This window comes from Pseudopipra pipra, chromosome 3, assembly GCF_036250125.1.
Source record: "Pseudopipra pipra isolate bDixPip1 chromosome 3, bDixPip1.hap1, whole genome shotgun sequence".
NCBI lineage: Eukaryota > Metazoa > Chordata > Aves > Passeriformes > Pipridae > Pseudopipra > Pseudopipra pipra.
The window spans coordinates 31,060,032-31,078,106 of NC_087551.1; the positions used below are offsets into that span (position 1 = coordinate 31,060,032).

At 38.2% G+C, this 18,075-nt stretch overlaps 2 protein-coding genes across 3 annotated transcripts in view; one reads left to right on the forward strand and one right to left on the reverse strand.

Annotated features, from left to right (window-relative positions):
- KCNK5 (potassium two pore domain channel subfamily K member 5) overlaps positions 1–18,075 on the forward strand; it is a 575,865-nt gene that overhangs the window by 520,215 nt on the left and 37,575 nt on the right. The window lies entirely within an intron of this gene.
- ZFAND3 (zinc finger AN1-type containing 3) overlaps positions 1–18,075 on the reverse strand; it is a 131,943-nt gene that overhangs the window by 8,904 nt on the left and 104,964 nt on the right. For both annotated transcript variants that reach the window (XM_064651087.1, XM_064651088.1), the window contains exon 6: positions 12,118–12,288. In XM_064651087.1, coding sequence (XP_064507157.1) covers positions 12,118–12,288 — 171 coding nt within the window. The remainder of the gene's footprint in view (positions 1–12,117; positions 12,289–18,075) is intronic.

The window sequence follows — 18,075 nt, forward strand, 5'->3', positions numbered from 1 at the left end:
TTCTATCATTTCCAGTCCAAGATGATTAGGTGGGGAATATTAACCTCTATGTGCTCCAAGTGAGAAGTCTCTACATATCAATGCATATTATCTTAAACATTGCTCTCAAGGCAGTTCAGTTCCACATTCCTTCACAAAGAGCACAGCTGCAAAAGATTCACAAACTATACAGCAGAGACAACAATACTTCTCCTATTAACTTATTTTTCTAACCATTTGCTATGATCATTGCAACTTACCTTTCAACATTTTCTTCTTTATATAGATCGTTGCTACTCCTGACTACCAAACTGATCAATAACTGAATCAGAGAGGAAAAGGAAAGAGGTGGCATAAGACACTTTAGAATGTTTTGTTTACTCTGCCAATCTGTCCCTGGAACTGGGTGTGAAACTTGGGACTTCCATCCTGCTCTTCAGTCAGCGATAATCTCAGGTTTCATGGTGGAAGCACGCAGCTCTGTGGTCTCTCTGATGCTACGTAAGATTTTATATCTGAGACTCAGGGTGCTCATGAGATGCTACAGATTCATTTTGTATTTCTGCTACTGGGTTTATGCTTGGGAGTAAAGAGGGGAACAAACATTTTTTTTCCCCTTCTTCCTCTATTTTTTTTGTCTGCCACAAAGAGGGTAAAGCAATACATATGCATTTACATTAGAAATAAAAAAAAGCTATTTGTGAAAAGAACGGCCCAAGAAATGAATGGAAGAAATTGTATACAAAAGAGAGAGGACATAATACTGTTACAGCCACTGGACAGGTATGGTTAAAGATTCTGCAAAAATTCCTTAGACTGCAAGGAAAAGACTGTATTTCCAAGTTTAGTCATGTATAACCTGTGTTTCAAAGTGTCTTCTGTCTATTTTCTTTAAGATCATAAGCCTGGGAAGCTGCTTTAGGGAGCACACAAGAGATGCAGTTTTGCACTGTGGAGTCTCTGCAAACAAACTACGTTTTATCCCAATTTGTGCTAATTTCAAATATACTTTCCTATTTATCTTACTACTTGCACAGAAAGCTGTCAAACTATTTTTTCTTACATTAAAAGCGACATAAATTTTGAACAGAGAATTTATATCACTTGAAGACAGACCACATGCTGTTTTTTGGGGGGTTGTTTTTGAATCAACAATTCCTAAGGAGGTTCTACATAAGACACTACTCTATTCCTTAAATTTGGAACTAAGAACAAGAACTCAAAAGAAAGTTTCCTCCTGTTTCTTTAAAGACAGTGTATTTAGAGTGGGAAAAATTAAGATATTGCACTCTTCTAGACTCAAGTACTACTTTTGTTCTAGGAGATACTAACTCCACAGCTCTCCACATTAGAGAGCTTGTTCAGGAATAGAACTGAGGTTTTCAGATTATTTCTGAATTTCAAAGAATCCTCAAAGAATCAAAGTCATTTTGCTGTGGGTCAGGTCTGACTGAATACTGCAGGTCTCAGTCAGGATTGTATCTCTGTTATGTCATGTACTAGAAAAAAAATGGTGGTTAAAACTTTTGATTTGGACCAAATATTTTTCTTGCTGTACAGAACTCATGCACACATAAGTAAATACTTCTAAATCACAACTTCTTCACCCCATTACAGACTTGTGAGTTAAGGCCAATATCTACTGGGGACAGACTTAACAGAGCAATTTAGGTTGATTACTCCTACAGATACACCATGCAATCCATACTCACTTCTGAACTGCTTAAACCTCAGCGGTCACTGACCTACACATTTGATCTGTAGGCTCCCCTTCCCATCTTATACACTGTCCTCAATTTCTTGTCTGAGTTGCAATCCACAGCAGCTGGGCACAAGCAGTACTTGTTACACCACAAGCCGACTCACCAGCTAAGAACAAATGCTGGGTTACTGCTCTTGTGAAACGTCTATAGAACTGAGCTCTGATCCCGGTTCATCTATGGTAACAGATGCAACTTCCCAGAAATTAGCATTTTAATTTGTCATGTAATCTGTCAATATAACTGAAAGAAACATTTTTCACCAAAAGGCTTGTGCAATTTTTTAAGCATAAAGACGGAAAAAAATAGACAAAACAACCAAAACCAATTAGTGTTTAATTTAACAAAAGAATTTTTAAAGAAATTGCTCCCAAGAACTTACAGCATCAACAGAGATGCCAGACAGTGAACACCAATGACTGACTAACTTGAGGGAGATGAAAAGCTAGGGTCAAAATGAAAAGTTTACACTTGAGGTAGGTGAAAAGAGTTTCCTTTTTTGAGTTAACTGTGTGATCTTGCAATCATGTATTAAAGTGGAATTAGTATCACTGCTTCATTTGTAAAAGGAACACTCATTGCCATATTTCAGGACCAGGAACACACAAATAATACTACACCTCCTCTATCATTCCTAGTTTCACAAGGTTATATCCTGCAGGATGTGGAAGAATGAATCCAAAGAATAGAATATACAGTAAAAAAGCAGAATTATGCCAAAAAGGCCTTCTAGTGTACAGGACTAGGCAGATAATAAAGTAGAGGTAAAACATGTTAATAAGTAACACCACAGTAAATGCTAGTAATACTGTAAAATTAGATTTTCCATAGGCTATACCAGCACATAAACATTTTTTTCCTGCACAGCTTATTTAGATTTGAGAAGTGTGAAATCTTAAACAACGTGTCCTGAGAAAGGGAGGGCGGATGACTGAGTCACCACAGCATCAGTGCAGGGACTGATGCCCTGTGTTTAACACTTTCAAAAGAGCTACATGAGCATTAATACTTCTAGAATTCTCTACACCAAGCCCACCTGAGCTAATGCACCTCTCCCAGAAGCTGAGGATTTAATTAAAAGCTGAAGTGTACCCAGTAACTTAATTAAAATAGCAAGCAATACTGAGTGATTCAATAATGTATGTGTATAATTCTGTTTAGCCCAATGAAAATGCAAGACTTCTAATAAAGAACTGGAATGAATAATGAAAGGGTCTATACAACATACAGTACTTGTACGTTGTATTAATTCTAACAGCTCTCCTGGATCCTGCATGTATTTTGACTTCATCACATGCTGAATATGATTCCAGGTTTGACCTTCAGTATATTTCCTGAGCTGTACTATTTATGCCTTGGGTTTCAGTAGCTTTCTAGAGGTTGCACCATATTGATCTCCAGTCTGACAACAGCTAGGCTTGCTGGCCAAATCACTGGAGAGAAGCAGCCCTGTTTCTTTTAAACCTAAATAACAGGTATTTTATGTCTTCATTCCCTATTTACACCTTATGTGCGGGGTCGCTTAGATTACACGTTCTGCTCCACATGAGTCTTCTATTCCTGTAGCCTCTAGCAATCTATGTCAAGAGTTAATTCTTGTTCTAACCACAGGAAAATAGAGCTCCATTCAGAAGCCCTATTTATACCATAAAGAAAAACAAATGCTTAGAGCAATGTACACTTCCACTCTTCCTTTTTTTTTTTGTGTGTGGACTTAATATAACATTCTTTGCTCCTGCTTGTGCAGAATATGGCAGGACCCTCCAGTTGTGCACTAGCTGTGCATATACTTGCAAAACTTTCAGCCACTCAGGAATGTTTGACAGCTGTAAACACCTCTCTGAGTAACCATTTTCATTTCAATACATATCAGATACAGTTAAATAAACATATTACTTAAAAAAAACTTACTGAATACTCGTCAGTGAATATCCATAAATACAGTTTTTCAGCTCTTGAAACTTTCCTCCAAAGACAGACATATTTAATATTAAAAGGCCCTGACACAGACTAGTATTATTCTTTTTACTTTTGTGAAAACAGATGCACAGGAATCTTTATGCCACTTCCTTAGAGTGTCCATCCAATTTCCTCAGAACATCCACAGCAAGCTAGTAGCGAACGAAGTAGTCTCAGGTCTCAGTACCTACCTTCTTATACCTGAATTATGTAATTTAGGACCACACGTGGCATTTTCCTTTAGCTAATATGTATTTATTTTGTAGGGGAAAAATACTCTAATTCCTGGAAAGGACCCTGACTTTTTAAGCAAATTCTGACAATTCCTTTAAACATCCTTTTTCTTCTCCCAGTTCTTATGCAGCAATTGTTATGTTCTTTCCCCACTTCTTCCTGTGAACAATTTAGACTTTTCACCAACAAAATTCACTGGGCATCATTCCTCCCTACCTAAGCCTTACCTTCATGGTCAGTTGAACTAGCCAGAAATGTTCCTTCAGGATTTGTCAGATTATTATGGCATATTTTTAGGCCTTCTCTGTCTACCTCAAATATCAAGCACATTAGTAAAATCAGTACTTTGGTGCATAGCTATTTGTTAACACATAGACAAAAACCTTTGATTTGCTTTGAGGGGGACGTATCTTTCCTTTTGAGACCAGACTGCTGCAGCCTCTGGCTGACCAGCAGAAGCTTTCTGCGTGCACAGTCCTGGTGAAGCTGTAAGAAATGCCTATGAGACTCTGGATAAATAAGAACACTGTAAAGAAAGAACTTTGATTAGAAAAGGTAGAGTACTTTAACCTTCAAAAATGTTTCCTTTAACATCTGGCAGATAGATGTCTATTATCTTCATTTTTCTGATGAGAAAAAGCAACTCAAAGACTGAGCAAATGACTTCTCTAAAGGTGCTGAAAGAGATGAAATTAGAAATAAGGTAGTCTCAGATAGATTTTTATGTTCAGGTTCACTAGGCCATGCGTCACTTGTGCATACAAGGCAATTTAAGACTGTATCATCTTTTACTGTAAGCATACAGTTTGTTCTTCTGTAACCACAGTACAGGTGGGTAGGAAAGAAGAGACATAGTGTGGCACAGCAACAAAATGCTTATTTTTTACCTCACACTGCAGTTTCCATGTAAAACCCCCCTGAAGGTTATATACTGAAGGACATATCACATCAGTAGTGTCAAAATAAAACTGCTTTTTGTTTTGTTTTTAAAAGAAACATGCTAATTTGTTTATTGAAGGAGAATCTGGGGACTTAAGAGACCAACTGACCCATTTAAATCACTGGGACCACAGGAAGGTAATAGGCTCGGTATACATTACTAAATCAACACTGCCAAACCTTAGGAAGCAAGAAAGTGAAAGAAATAAAAATGAGCACATGCTGTAAGAAACCCACGTTAATTGAACAAGCTAGGGGAATATACTGGAGCATCTTCAAAAGATATTTCATGATTCCTAATTATAAGCAGAGCATGAACTCCATTTACACTTTTAAAATTGTGGACAGCTTTTCTAAAATGTAGACGCTAAAGCACTTTTCTGGGTCCTACCCTTGGAACTCATGATGCACCAATCAGTCAGCTACTTTTAACTGTAAAATTTCCAGTATTTTCAGAATACGTATTACTCAGAATGACCAACATTAGTTAACAGCTCCAATTCCCTATTACTTTAAATTAGAGTTTTGGAATAACATCTTCTTAAAATAAAGCAAAACAAAATAACCTTTGGAGTTCAAATTCAAACTTCAATGGATTTTCGGTTGTGGTGGTTTTTTTTTAATACTTGCAGCAACATAAGCTAAGATGCTAGCCATTACTGATATGGCTGAAGCAAAAGTACTATTCTGGGAGCAAGTCTCTTAGAATACACAACAGAGGAGTTGAATATGGTACATCTTCAAGGCTAACAGTAAGACTGGCCAGAATTGTAGTACATAACCACATACTAATAAGATTTGTTTTTCTTTCAATACTTCTTACTGAACTGGTTGACTCATAATCTCCAGAAGCAGTGTGTGGATTTCATTTTAATCAATGGAAGCACATCTGTTACACCAATACATAATCGCGCCCTGAAGCCATTTTGGTTTATTCCAGATAAACCCTATCCATCTAGAAAGTGAATTTACCAGCACCATTACAAATTCTCCTCGACAGAAATAGATTCCATGGAAATGGAACAATGATTTAATATTTTACCAAGTTTTAAGAGAAACATTAGTCCAACATATGTTGGACGACTTTGTACAAAGATGTAGTGGTTTATCTACTGAAGTTTGTTTCTTTCTTCCTGTCTTTCTGAAGATTATTCTAAATTAACTGAGTAAATTAAATCATTCCAAAATTATTTTGGCACTATCCAAACAAGTGCCTCATCTCCTGTGTTTATGAACCAGCAGCTCTATTATACAATTTAAGAATCTGCAGCTGTTTTGCTTCCACTTTTTTGATAACTGAATCACAGTGAGCCTCGCTGTCAGTTATCTGTAAAACAGGTACAGTCCCTGCTGTGTGGAACCATTTTGTTTCTGCTGGCTAACAGAAATGTTCAGTGCTTGACAGGAGTCTGCTCTTTTCTGCCTCTTACCCTCTGGTTAGCAGAAGATCAAAACAGAAGTAAACCAACAATAGTACCAAGAAAAGAATTTCAACAGGTTATTCAAATTTATACAGAAATAAACTAAAAACAAGGAGGTGGAAAAATAAGCACAGTAACTAGGAAGGAAATTTATGCCCTTATTAAGGAGCAGTCTATGGTGGGCCTCAACACTCTCAATTCCATGTGTTCAGCAGCACGAGGCAGCACTCCGGCTAACAGGCTAACTTAGACTCTTGTTTCCTGGCTCAAAGTTTTACTGCTGTGGAGGCCAGTTGTGAGCAAGCATCCCTTCAAATCAAAAAACAGACAAACATCAGTACTTGCCAACATCAAATTAAAATTGCAAAACACCACATTTTGCCTTCACCCATGCCTGAGGTTAGTACTCACTGCAGAGTCCCCCTCAAGAGCAGCAGCGAATACACAACTGTTAAGTCAATCTGCATTCTGGGAAATTGTAACTTGTTACAACACAACCTAGGCCAGGAAAACTCCAAGAAAATCTTTCCACACAGGCAAGAAATACGGCTAACAACTGTTTGATCAGAATGAACCACAACTGAGCAATTATTTTTTAAATGTGATCAAACTGGAAGGTTTCAACATCTTCCCATTCTATTAAGCATCTACTCTGGCCAAAGAACACAAAACCCCCCAAGATTCCTATCTCAGAAGCACACAAACTAAAGGGCAACCTCCCTCAATGGCACTCTACTGGAAGCTAAAGCTAGGCTAACTTTCCAGGCCCATTTTTCTCACCAGCCCACTGACTGCCAAGAAGTTCTGGACAGGTGGAACCTGAAGTACAGAGGTGCCTATTAGGATGTGGCCTACAAACAGTAAACAATTCTGCTGCAGAGCTGGCACACTAATTTTTCTTTGATTGCTGACTAGAAGTGGATCTAACATGACAGATGTGAAATTCCTTTACTGATCATCTAGAATATCTTTGTATCTCCCATGCAATTCTAACAGAAAGACCACTGCAGACTTCTGTGTGTTGGCTTTACACAGCAAGTGGTACCAGAACCACTTTTTGCTGTAAAGTACTAAGACTCTGCCATAAAATTAAGCTATCCTTTCTGTGCAAATAATTTCTCTGGATTAAAAGTTTACAGGCTCAGTGTCTTTTAAAACTGTACACAACTTTATTTAATAGCAATGTACATCTGGTCAAGGGGCCTCTGGTGGTCTAGTGGTTAGAGTGCCTGACTCTCACCGCTGCGACCCGGGTTCGATTCCCGGCCCCCTGGGCAGGTGGAGCTCATCAGCCTTGGTAGGCAATCCACCTAAGAGAAGGTCACTCTAAACAAACCTACATCCTGGGGACCTCACTGCCACTGTCCAAGCTTTGCTCGGCCCCGGCAGATGAACCTCAGGACTAAAGGGTGGGCTCAGTTCAGCGCACGCTGTGTCTCACCTAAAAAATCCACTGCGCAGGCTGGAAGGGTTAATGACCTTTCCCAAAATCTTCGCTCGCGAAGACTGGCCATTACATCTGGTCAAGTAATTAAGAACAGGCCTAGCAATTTGCAAATTACCAACCTGCCTTTTTCCAAAATACATTTCCAGAACTCTGTGTCATATAGCTACTTTCACTCACAAATTCCCTGCTCCTAGTTTTTAAGCAAGTCTGTGGTAACCACCCCGGTTATCACCCCACTGGGACAACAAGTTAATTTTCAGATCAAGGATCACAGGCAATTGATTTTGGACTGCTTACAGAAATACTGTAACGGAGTGTAACTTGAAGAACAAAATTGCTGCAATTCTTTGATGATAAAACTGCCTCCTACATCTAATATTAAATAAACACCTTATTTAAATACAATCATTATCCATTGTAACACACTAAACTATTGAAAGGTCCATCCACCCCAAACTAGAGAACATTGCTGTCTGGAGAACATGCCTACTGTACTGTCACCTAGAAATGTTTCACGGGAAGCTGATTTTGTGCTAGTAATGTTGATAAAAAGGTTATCCAGTCAGAGGCACAAAATGAGAATTAATTTAAAAATTTCTCTTTCTCACTGAAGCTTGCAAAGTGCATCAGCAATTAACAATTCCTATCACTTCTCCCAGTTTGCTGCGTGAAAAGGCTCAGAACTCGTCTTACAAATTGCTCTTTTGAAGATCAAAGGGAAGCTGAATTTGTCTGTGTGTGCTTTGGATGAGTTTGTAATTTAATGGAACTTTCAGAGGAGGCTTGGCAGCACACTCATTTGACAGCCCCAGGGTACAGGATTCAGGGGAACTCTGTGACTCTTCCCTTCTGAGTTCCTTCCTTAGCTTTAATTGGCACCTCATTAGAAATTAATGAAAATGACATCCTCTGTTCTTCCTGCTCCAGGCATAGTATGCTACAAAAAGGCCCATCACAATTCATAACACATTCAATTTATATAGCAATGGCTCTTAAGCATTATTTATGAGATGTGAATTTCATGTCAGCAGTTAATAACTTGAACAGAGCGGAAGAAGAATGAAAAAAGATCTTGAGAGTCTGCATGTATGAAAACAAACAAATCTTTCTATATCTGAAAAATGTTGTGTTTGAATTGCTGGAACTCCCTTCTCAGTAGTGAACTGTTTTTCTTCACAGCAGAGCCCTGCAGCTCTGTCAAATCTGTCTAAAATTCCATGTAGTGTCAAGGGAACAAGCTCAGCAGCATCACCTCTCTCTGGACAGGTCTTACAGGAGACAGTAAAGCCAATATAACAGTCTCTCAAAAATCTCTGAATTGATGTAAAGCAGCAGCCCACTCTCTCTGTTCCCTTTTCAAAAAGGCTGTCTCCCAGTTAGGTGGATCAAAAACTGCAAGTATGTCTACATTAAAACATTGTCCTGTATGTACACACTTTTCTTTCCACTATGTCTCACTAAAAATCTCACTGGAAGAGTTACCAGGACAAATATCAAAAAAGGAGATGATTTCCAGTACTTTTAACATTAGGACAAGAAGATGTGCAACAGCAAACAATAAAATTGCTGCTCTGTGGCGTTAATTTGGATTTTAACAACAGTGTTTCAGATACAGCTTTGGAGCATTTGTATGTGGTAAATCCTTTTTTTTTTAAATCCAAGCAAACACATATATTTGTCATTCTGAAGATGATGTCTGTCTTTTCATTAACCCTGACTATCAGAATTTTTTTTGATGTTTGAAGTTGAGAGTTTTTTCCCCACATTTTTTTCCCATTGCTTCAGTTAAGGATTAAGACGACAAGAATTTAACAGCAGCAGTTCAAAGTGCAGATCAAACAATGTTCCACCTTGACCACTACTTTTGAAGAATGTATGTGCTTATTTTACACCAGTTGATTACATCTCACCACCTCCACGAACACACATCATAACCTGTGCTTCACATTTCGACGAAAAAGGATAACCTGATCACATATGGATCTAGGAAATATTTTAAATGAATGAGAATTTAACATATTTATTCTGTTCCATTTCCCATCACCTCCTCCACAGGGTTTTTGATCTGGTTTGTCACTCATGACCTAAAGCAATCTAATTTTACAGATAGCAGGGCAAGTTGCTGAGAACGGTTTCTAAGGCAGCATCTTTGAAAAATGACAACAGCCATGTGCTGATATCAACAGCCAGGTGATGTGAAGCTGAGATGACCTGTGCTGCTCAGTGGCAGAGTTTTGTTTGCTTCTTATTAATATGACTATTAAAAGTAAGTAGCACAGTGTATGCCTACATTCACATCACGAGAGCATTTCATTATAGATAACACACACTTACTGCATAGAGTGTTAATGAAACCTTATAACTGCACAGATAAACCAAAGATCTCTAGTTTTTTCAGCTCTGTTGTAAACACAGAAATAGACTCCTGCCTTCTACTTCTCTCATTAAATGTGTGGAATAGAAATGTTTGTATTACAAACTTTAAACTATATAGGATGCAATATATGAATGCAGATTTTAATTTTGTCACTTATTGCTGAGGGACCCAGAATTTTTTTTCATGTTCATGCTTTATTTAGACATTTTATGAACTTTAACAGAAATATTTCCATAAAGCTATACATATCCAGTAGAAACAATTTAAAGAATAATTGCTACAACATTTATATTGCAACAGTATTGAATTATGGAACCACTTCAAGAAAACCTGAGAGGAACCAACCAGATATATCTATAATCCAGTTTACAAGAAAAAAAAGGCAGGTCTTATTTTATAATTTTAAAAACACTACTGATCGATAGAAGGACTTCTTAAGAGTTGCTTTCAACTTCATTGCTCTTACATAGCTCCAATATTGCAGAATGTAGGAAAGATTATTGATATAGCATAATGGCTAAGCAATCTTTTCTCCAATACTCCCCAAACCTTTTTACTGTCTTGCTCCCAATATTAGGGAGGATTCTTCTATTTCAGTCAGGAACCTGTGAGCAGCCTCCGTCATTCTAAACATGACAGGAGCAGAACAAGAGCAGAAACTCCTGCCTCTGTCATGCTGAGGAGGAAGAGTCATATCAAACTGCGTCCTTGATAGCTCTGAATCTCTTCAGTTTGATAAAACTGTTACCAGATACTTCAAAGTGTCCTGACACGATTTCCGTAACAAGAATTTCAACATTACAAGCTTTTGATATCATGTTTGGTGGCATCACAGATAATGGATGCTAGGCAGTGCTCCAGTATCTGAAACAAGGCCTATCTCATGTCCAAAAGAGCACAACACAGCAGTAATCTCTACAGGCTGAAGACAGACAGATGCTGAAGAAGAGAATAAAATCTTTGCAGCTTTCTATTGCTTCTCTTCACTTGGTTTTGGGTATTCAGTATTCAATAACTGGGTCTTTGTAACTAGCTAACCCAACCCTTCCTCTTCACACTGGTGCTCAGGAGGACATGCTTTCTATCCAGAAAATGTTTTTAACACAATATTCTATATTTTACAGGAGCAATGTTAATTGCACCTATTGTCTATGCAAACCCTTTGGAAATTATCCCCCTGCTGAGATACAGTGGAGTAACTAAAACAAACTTCTCCAAATGTATCGATACAAGTATTGTCAGAGAGCACAATGCAAGCTTTCAACACATGATTATATGAAAAAATAATTAGCAGGTAAAACATGCATCATCACTGGGTCTAATGAGCACATTTAAACCAGTTATGAACACAACTCATGAAGGAGAGAACATCTCTGGAATCTAGTCACATTAATTATTGTTTCAGAAAGATTATTTGCATTTAATATGAAACTGCAAATTAGATTTCTGCATGGGAATATCGTCCTCAATTCAATTGCCTGAACAGTGTCATCAACTTTGGTAAAGCCAAGCTAGATGATTTGAAGTGCATCATGAACAACAAGTTTTCCCCCAGCAAGAACTAACATGAGAATGAAAATATTTTCAGTTAGAAGTTTTTTAGGTTTAAGGTTTTTAATAATAATGTAACATGCAGAATGTAGATGCTGACCTATGTTCCTTTACACCCTGTAAAAACTTTCTGATCTTTTTATACTTCCTGATGTGTTTCTTCTCCTGTCAAGCGGCTCTGATGCTCTCCCACCTTACAGGGATTTAGGAAGCTAAAGTCATTAAAATCTGAGATCTCTTGACACAAGGCAGTATATCAAGGTCAAAATTTTAAAGGGGAAATTAGACAGCAACTAATTATAACTTTTTGCTACCAGTGGAAGCTACAGGTTCTGTTTAAAGTATCTTTGAAAGACAAAAAATGCAAGTGTTCTCTGTATTTCCACCTCTGAGATGGATCTGAGCACAGCTGCATTAGAAAGCCAGACACTACTGACAAACAGTACTCACCACAGCGACATGATCCCAGTTCCTGCTGTACTAGTTCCAGTTTTGTTTGGCACTGGAAGCATCGACGTCTACTCTTCTGTTTGGATCGACTGGTTTCTTCAGGCCTGTCATTACTGTCATCCAATAGCCGTGGCCGTTTCACAGGAGAAGCCTCACTCTCCGACTGTGAATCTGTTGTATTCACAACAAATATTTTAGGAAAAATATTAGAACTTCCTTGCTGAGGCATCCCTTTGGGCAGACTGAAGGTATATTGCTTTCAGTTGGGGTCACCACCAAGCAGTGTGATTCTTCCCATCCTACTGCATACACACGTTTTCTTAACAACCAAAGTGAGCATCAAGTAAAGGACAAATTATCTTTGTTCCCTATAAGAACCCCTCCTGCTGTCAATACCAAATATAAAATGAAGTGATTAGCTTCCTTCCAGCCAAGGCTGGGTCATATAGAGATACATGTAGAGCACACACCATCCTAAACAATTGCAGGCTTCATCTGTCATCTCATTTAGTTTCTCCTGCGCGCCTTCTTCATTCTCCCCACACAAACTAACTGAAGGATGCTGCTGCTGAAAAACAAGTGCACGCAGGTTCAACCTATTTCCTCCCTGGGTAGAAGGGAGATTTTTAAGGCACAGCATGTAAATTATAACTCTTATGACTGAAGGCGGTACATGAAAGCACCATACTGTGCTTCCCTCTCTTTCCACATGGCTAACAATTTAAATGTAAATTAGTATACACTAACAATATAAACCCAAACTAAATAAGCATGATCTGTATATACATCCTATAAATTCCAAATGCTTAGCCATTTTGAAAGAATTAGAATACTATTTGCATTAATAACTTTATAAATTCCAGATTATAAGAAAATAGTGTGTAGAAAGCCTTAAGAAGTTAGAGGTTCAGGACAGTCTCACTTCAGGTAGTGCAGTGCCTCCTTTTGTGTGTTTGTTTGTGTTTGTTTGTTTGGTTTTGTTTTTGTTTTTTTTTTACAATGGAGAGTATCTTGACCAGGGTTCTAGAGTAGCACATGAAATGCACATTACTGACTGGAACATGGGATGCTCAAGCCTTGTTTTTATGGCATGTCAAAGGCAGAAGATTTCAGTGGATCTGCTGCTCTGCAATCCAAGTCAGGACAGGTAAGATAAGACATTTTCCCTCCCCAAACCTGTGCACAGCAGAATCAGTGCTGTGTTTCTTTGTAATAGGAACTGTAAACAAATTTAATTCCAACTATACTACAAATTATAGCTTTTTTTTGTAGTGCTGCAAGGAGCTGCTGAAAGCCATTATTGCAATTGGTCAGCATTCTAGTGCACGATGGTGATCAAGGAAAAAAAATTAGTTCAGTTAAATCCATTTTGAAAGGACATTGATCCAATGGGTAACTACATCTTTTTGGCAGGATGGTAACCTATTGAACATGTTTGTACCATTATTTTAATATTCCAGTGCTTATGTCTACTTTGTGTAGCTGTCTTGGATCAGGCAGGAAAAGGTAACTGTCCGTATTCTTGTTATATCAGCTATATTAACTGATCCCCTGCTTCTCAACATCATGACCTTCCTTGAGCAAACACCTTAAGGAAGTAAGACTAGAAATACCTGCTAGCTTCTCCCTTGGGTATGCTCTGTTAACTTTCCCTGGATACTCACATGCGATACAGACTAAGCCACATTTCCTACCTGTGTTTCAGCCCTTGTGTCACAGTGTTTTTCCAGTTGCTGGACTCCAATGTTACACCATTACAAATACACAACTTGCCTCACTGGAGCCTACTTTATTTCTGTCATATTGCTCTTAAGATATGCTGAAAATGTGCCTGGCTTCACAATAAGTACAAAGTCTCTATCTCACATTTCATAGTAGAGTGAACTGCTTTCTGCACAGTATAAAGGTGATAAGTTTTTATTAAGCTGCAATGATTTTATCTGCTATGAGTCTCAAGACAGATGCCTTTTTGAGTAGTGGCATAGATTAAAACACCTCACAAAATACATATATTAGGTCTAAACTGACATTCAGTACATAACATGCTCCACCTTTGCATACTTGGCTGTGCAGGAGCCTTGACAAGAAAAAGAAAATAGTGCATCATGGATTAATATAGTTACGGAACAACTAGTCCTGTCTTAAATCTCTGCAGAAGGTGATCTGAGGGAAAGATCCTCTGAACAGACTGCCTGACATTCTGAACAGAGATCCTGTCTCATGCTCCAAGACCAACAGTCCTATCACACAGACACTTGTTTTCAGACTGCCTAGAAGACCAGGCTAGCCTTGAGTGAAGGATGCCCCCTTCAAAAGGCAGCTTGTGTACTCTAACCTGGATGACTCAAGTGTTCAGTAAAAACATATTCCAGCCACCTTGTAGCCAAAGATGGCAAACTACATGTTTTGTAGTTTATTTATTACTCAGAGAAACAGATACACTGCTTTTGGAACAGTTACCTCCCACACATCTTTGCTTCTGGAAACATACACCATTCTGGTAGTTCTCAGAAGCATATCTGGCATTCTGAATTAAGCCGATGAAAACAATAGTGGTCTGCTTATAACAAAATCCAAAAAAGGGATTCATGGTATGAATCAAATAGTGTCTAATCAGTTAATGAAACTATGTGCCTTAATGAGAAAAACAGCTACCCCAAGACGGGCTAGTAGTCCTACGAATTAAAATATTTAATTATACACTTCCTGTTAATTGGTAATGGCTAACTGAATATTAGCATAAGTTGGTTAATATCACAGGAGTTAAAATTTTTTAAAATGCGTATGTTTCTGCCATAAATTAAAACACTTTTAACACTGAGGTAAACTTAGCCTGACTCTCCTGGACTTGCACCATGCCTTGAACACATAAGCCCCAGCTCATCCTCATTACAAACAAGATCAACAGCACAGGTGCTTACATCTTCTCATGGGCAAGTACAATGATCAAGGAGAAAGCAGAGGTCAGAAATTTGGAACTTTTAGGTTCAGTCTAGTGTGCATTTCTTCCAGATCACGTTGCCTTCCACCATACTGACACAAGCAATACACAACACAAATCTTCCAGCACCTGGAATCTTTCAACAATAAAGTTCAGAGATCTGATAGCAAAAGGAAATTGCCATACACAGCCTTACTACCTGGACTGCAGCAGAAAAAACCCTCTATGAACAGGCTGAAGTGCTGAAATTCCCTGGATCAAGAGTAAATTCCCAGCAGGAACCTTTAAACAATCAAAAAGGGCTACAGAGAAGAGGATTATCTCAGCCAGTGACTGACAGTGGCTTTCCTCAGAAGGATGGTCAGTGTAACAATAATTGCTTCTGCCTTTGCTTTTAAGAAACATTTTCCACACCCAGTCTGCATTTTAGCATTACACCTAAACCAACAAACACCCAGTCTAAGAGAAAAAAAGAATGCTCTCCTTTTACCTGCAGTTGTCAAAAATCATAAAACTTCTCTGTAAAAATGAAGAAAAACAATAAAGATGAGAGAGCCCCAAATTTCACAAAGAAACTGCTCAGCAGAGTAACTGCCACTGAAACTCTCTCATTGCAGTTTTATTTCAGAGTTAAAAAATAAGGATTCTTCTAATCGATATCTGATGATGGAGATTCATCTAATTGTGCTGACTCTTTAAAAAACCCATTTGAAATGAGAGAACAAAGTAATTCAGCTGAGGAAGACAAACTGGAGGCTTGTCTGGAATTGACAAGCAGAGCAGTGTTCTTAAAACTCTTATGTCATGGACAGAAACTCGTATTTGTTCCTCACTGTTCTCATCTTCATTACTCATGTTCTCCCCTCAAAATTTTTCCAATAAATGGTGTCTGAGCTGAATTCCACTCTCTTTCATGCCATTTTTTGGGGAGGGTGAGATGCTCTAGGTCCAACAGAGACCTGGGCTGAGAAAATGTAACGGGGAAGAAGGAAGGATGGAAGAGATTGGAAAACAGTGAGAGAAAGAGGAGCCCTCCTCTGCTGCTGTTTGCTTCAAGAAGATGAATCTGTTTAATCTCTGGTTTCACGACAGCTTTTGAGGCACTCAGGTTTTTTTTCTTTTCATAAAGAACCCATCACACTGACAGACTGGCATTTATGATCTCAGCTGTCTGTGCAAACACGAGAAAGAGCAATATTTAATGAAGCCTGTCATCTCCTCTGAAACTATTTTAAAAGAAGCTTGAGCTGTTAAAATCTCTGTCCCTAAAGAAACTTAGACGGTAACAGACAATAACTATGTAACAGGGATTAACTACCGTTCCAGCAATAGCTTGTTGCCAATTTCTATTTGATTTTTTTCCCCCCTTCATTATTCCATTCTTAGATGAGGGATTACTTAATTCCCTGGCATGTCGACTATGCATTAGAAATTTCATCTAGAGGAAATTTACAAATCTTTCCTATCACATTTACCAGAATCATCATTTAAAATCATCTCCTCTACTTCAAATGAACCTAAAATTAACATAGTTGCTCTAAAACCCGTTTGTTTGTTGACTATTAAAGAAGAGACAGAAATTCAAGATTAACACCTTATGAGCCAAGTTTGACAACTGTGACTACTTCAGTCCCTCCCTGTTGCTGTATAGTGCTGTGGAAAAAGTTATTCTGAAACTCTGGTATTTACATTGAAATGAACATCTCACACAATCATGACTACATCTCAAAGCTGTGCTCCTCTTCAGAAGTACTCATGCTCACAAGAAATTTATTTCTTTTGTGAATTCACCTAAGTTTTTCTTAAAACACTCCAGACAGATGTCTCAAAAAATCTGACATAAACCCTTTGGTAATATCTAACCACACAATTTTTTCTAGTATCATCACAGTGCCCTTAGCATCACCATTTCAACGATTTATTATTTCCCCTCCACAGAGTTTAAAAGCAACTTCACTAAAACTCAATGTCCCTAAACAGTGTGGAATAGAGAGACCACATAGGAATAGTCTCTACAGAACTCACATCCCATCAGTCGCTGCTTTGCCTCAGGAGGCTCTCCATGAAATCACACTGGAGACTATAAATAACCCCCACAAGTTGCATTACGTAAGTTATTATTTCTCATCCATCACCACAACCATGCAACAGTAGCTGTTTCCAGCTCTAATGAGTAAAAACAACCAATAAAAAACCCACACAACTTTTAGCCTAGCTGTTTGAGATACATAATTGAAAGAATTGCTGCAAGACGTTCCAAATGCAAAACATTACTGATGCGCTTCAAACTCTCACAGAAAAAAATTCACCCTCCTCCTTTAAAATAGAGATTAACAAAAAAAGATTCTGTTATAGACAATAACTTGAAGTGTTGGATTTTATTTAATGAACAATAAAAATAGAAAAGAAGAAAAAAAAGAAAAAGGAGGGACTTATCATGTACTGCTTTGAGTGTAAGCAGTATTTTTGAGCTCAGTGAATGGCTTCATTTCTCCAAAAGGAGAACTGGCATACATGACACGTGTTTCTAGGAAAGAGGAAATATATAGATATATATAGATTTATGCATATATGTGAGTGAATGTGTATTAATGCTGGCCTATGATTTCAAGAAAGCAGGAAAGTGTGGGAGCATAACCATACATACAGTTTTGGTAACATTCCACTTGCACATAAGAGAACACTTTTCTACTGCAGGGGAGACCCGACACTGGCACAGGTTGCCCAGGTGGGTTTGTGGAGGCTCCATTCTCGAAGGTACTCCAAACCCAACTGGACATGGCCCCCAGACTGCTCTAGGGGATTCTGCTCTGAGCAAGGAGGTTCGACCAGTCTCCAGAGGTCACTACCACTCTCAGCCTTTCTGTAATTCTGAGATTCATGGATTGGAAAATAAAATTAAAAAATCAGATATTAATTCCTTCCTATCTATCTTTCACATTTTTAGTTTTTCTCTAAACCTGTATTGTCAGTATTATCATTTGTCAAAAGGGAAGTATACTATACTGCACTGTTAC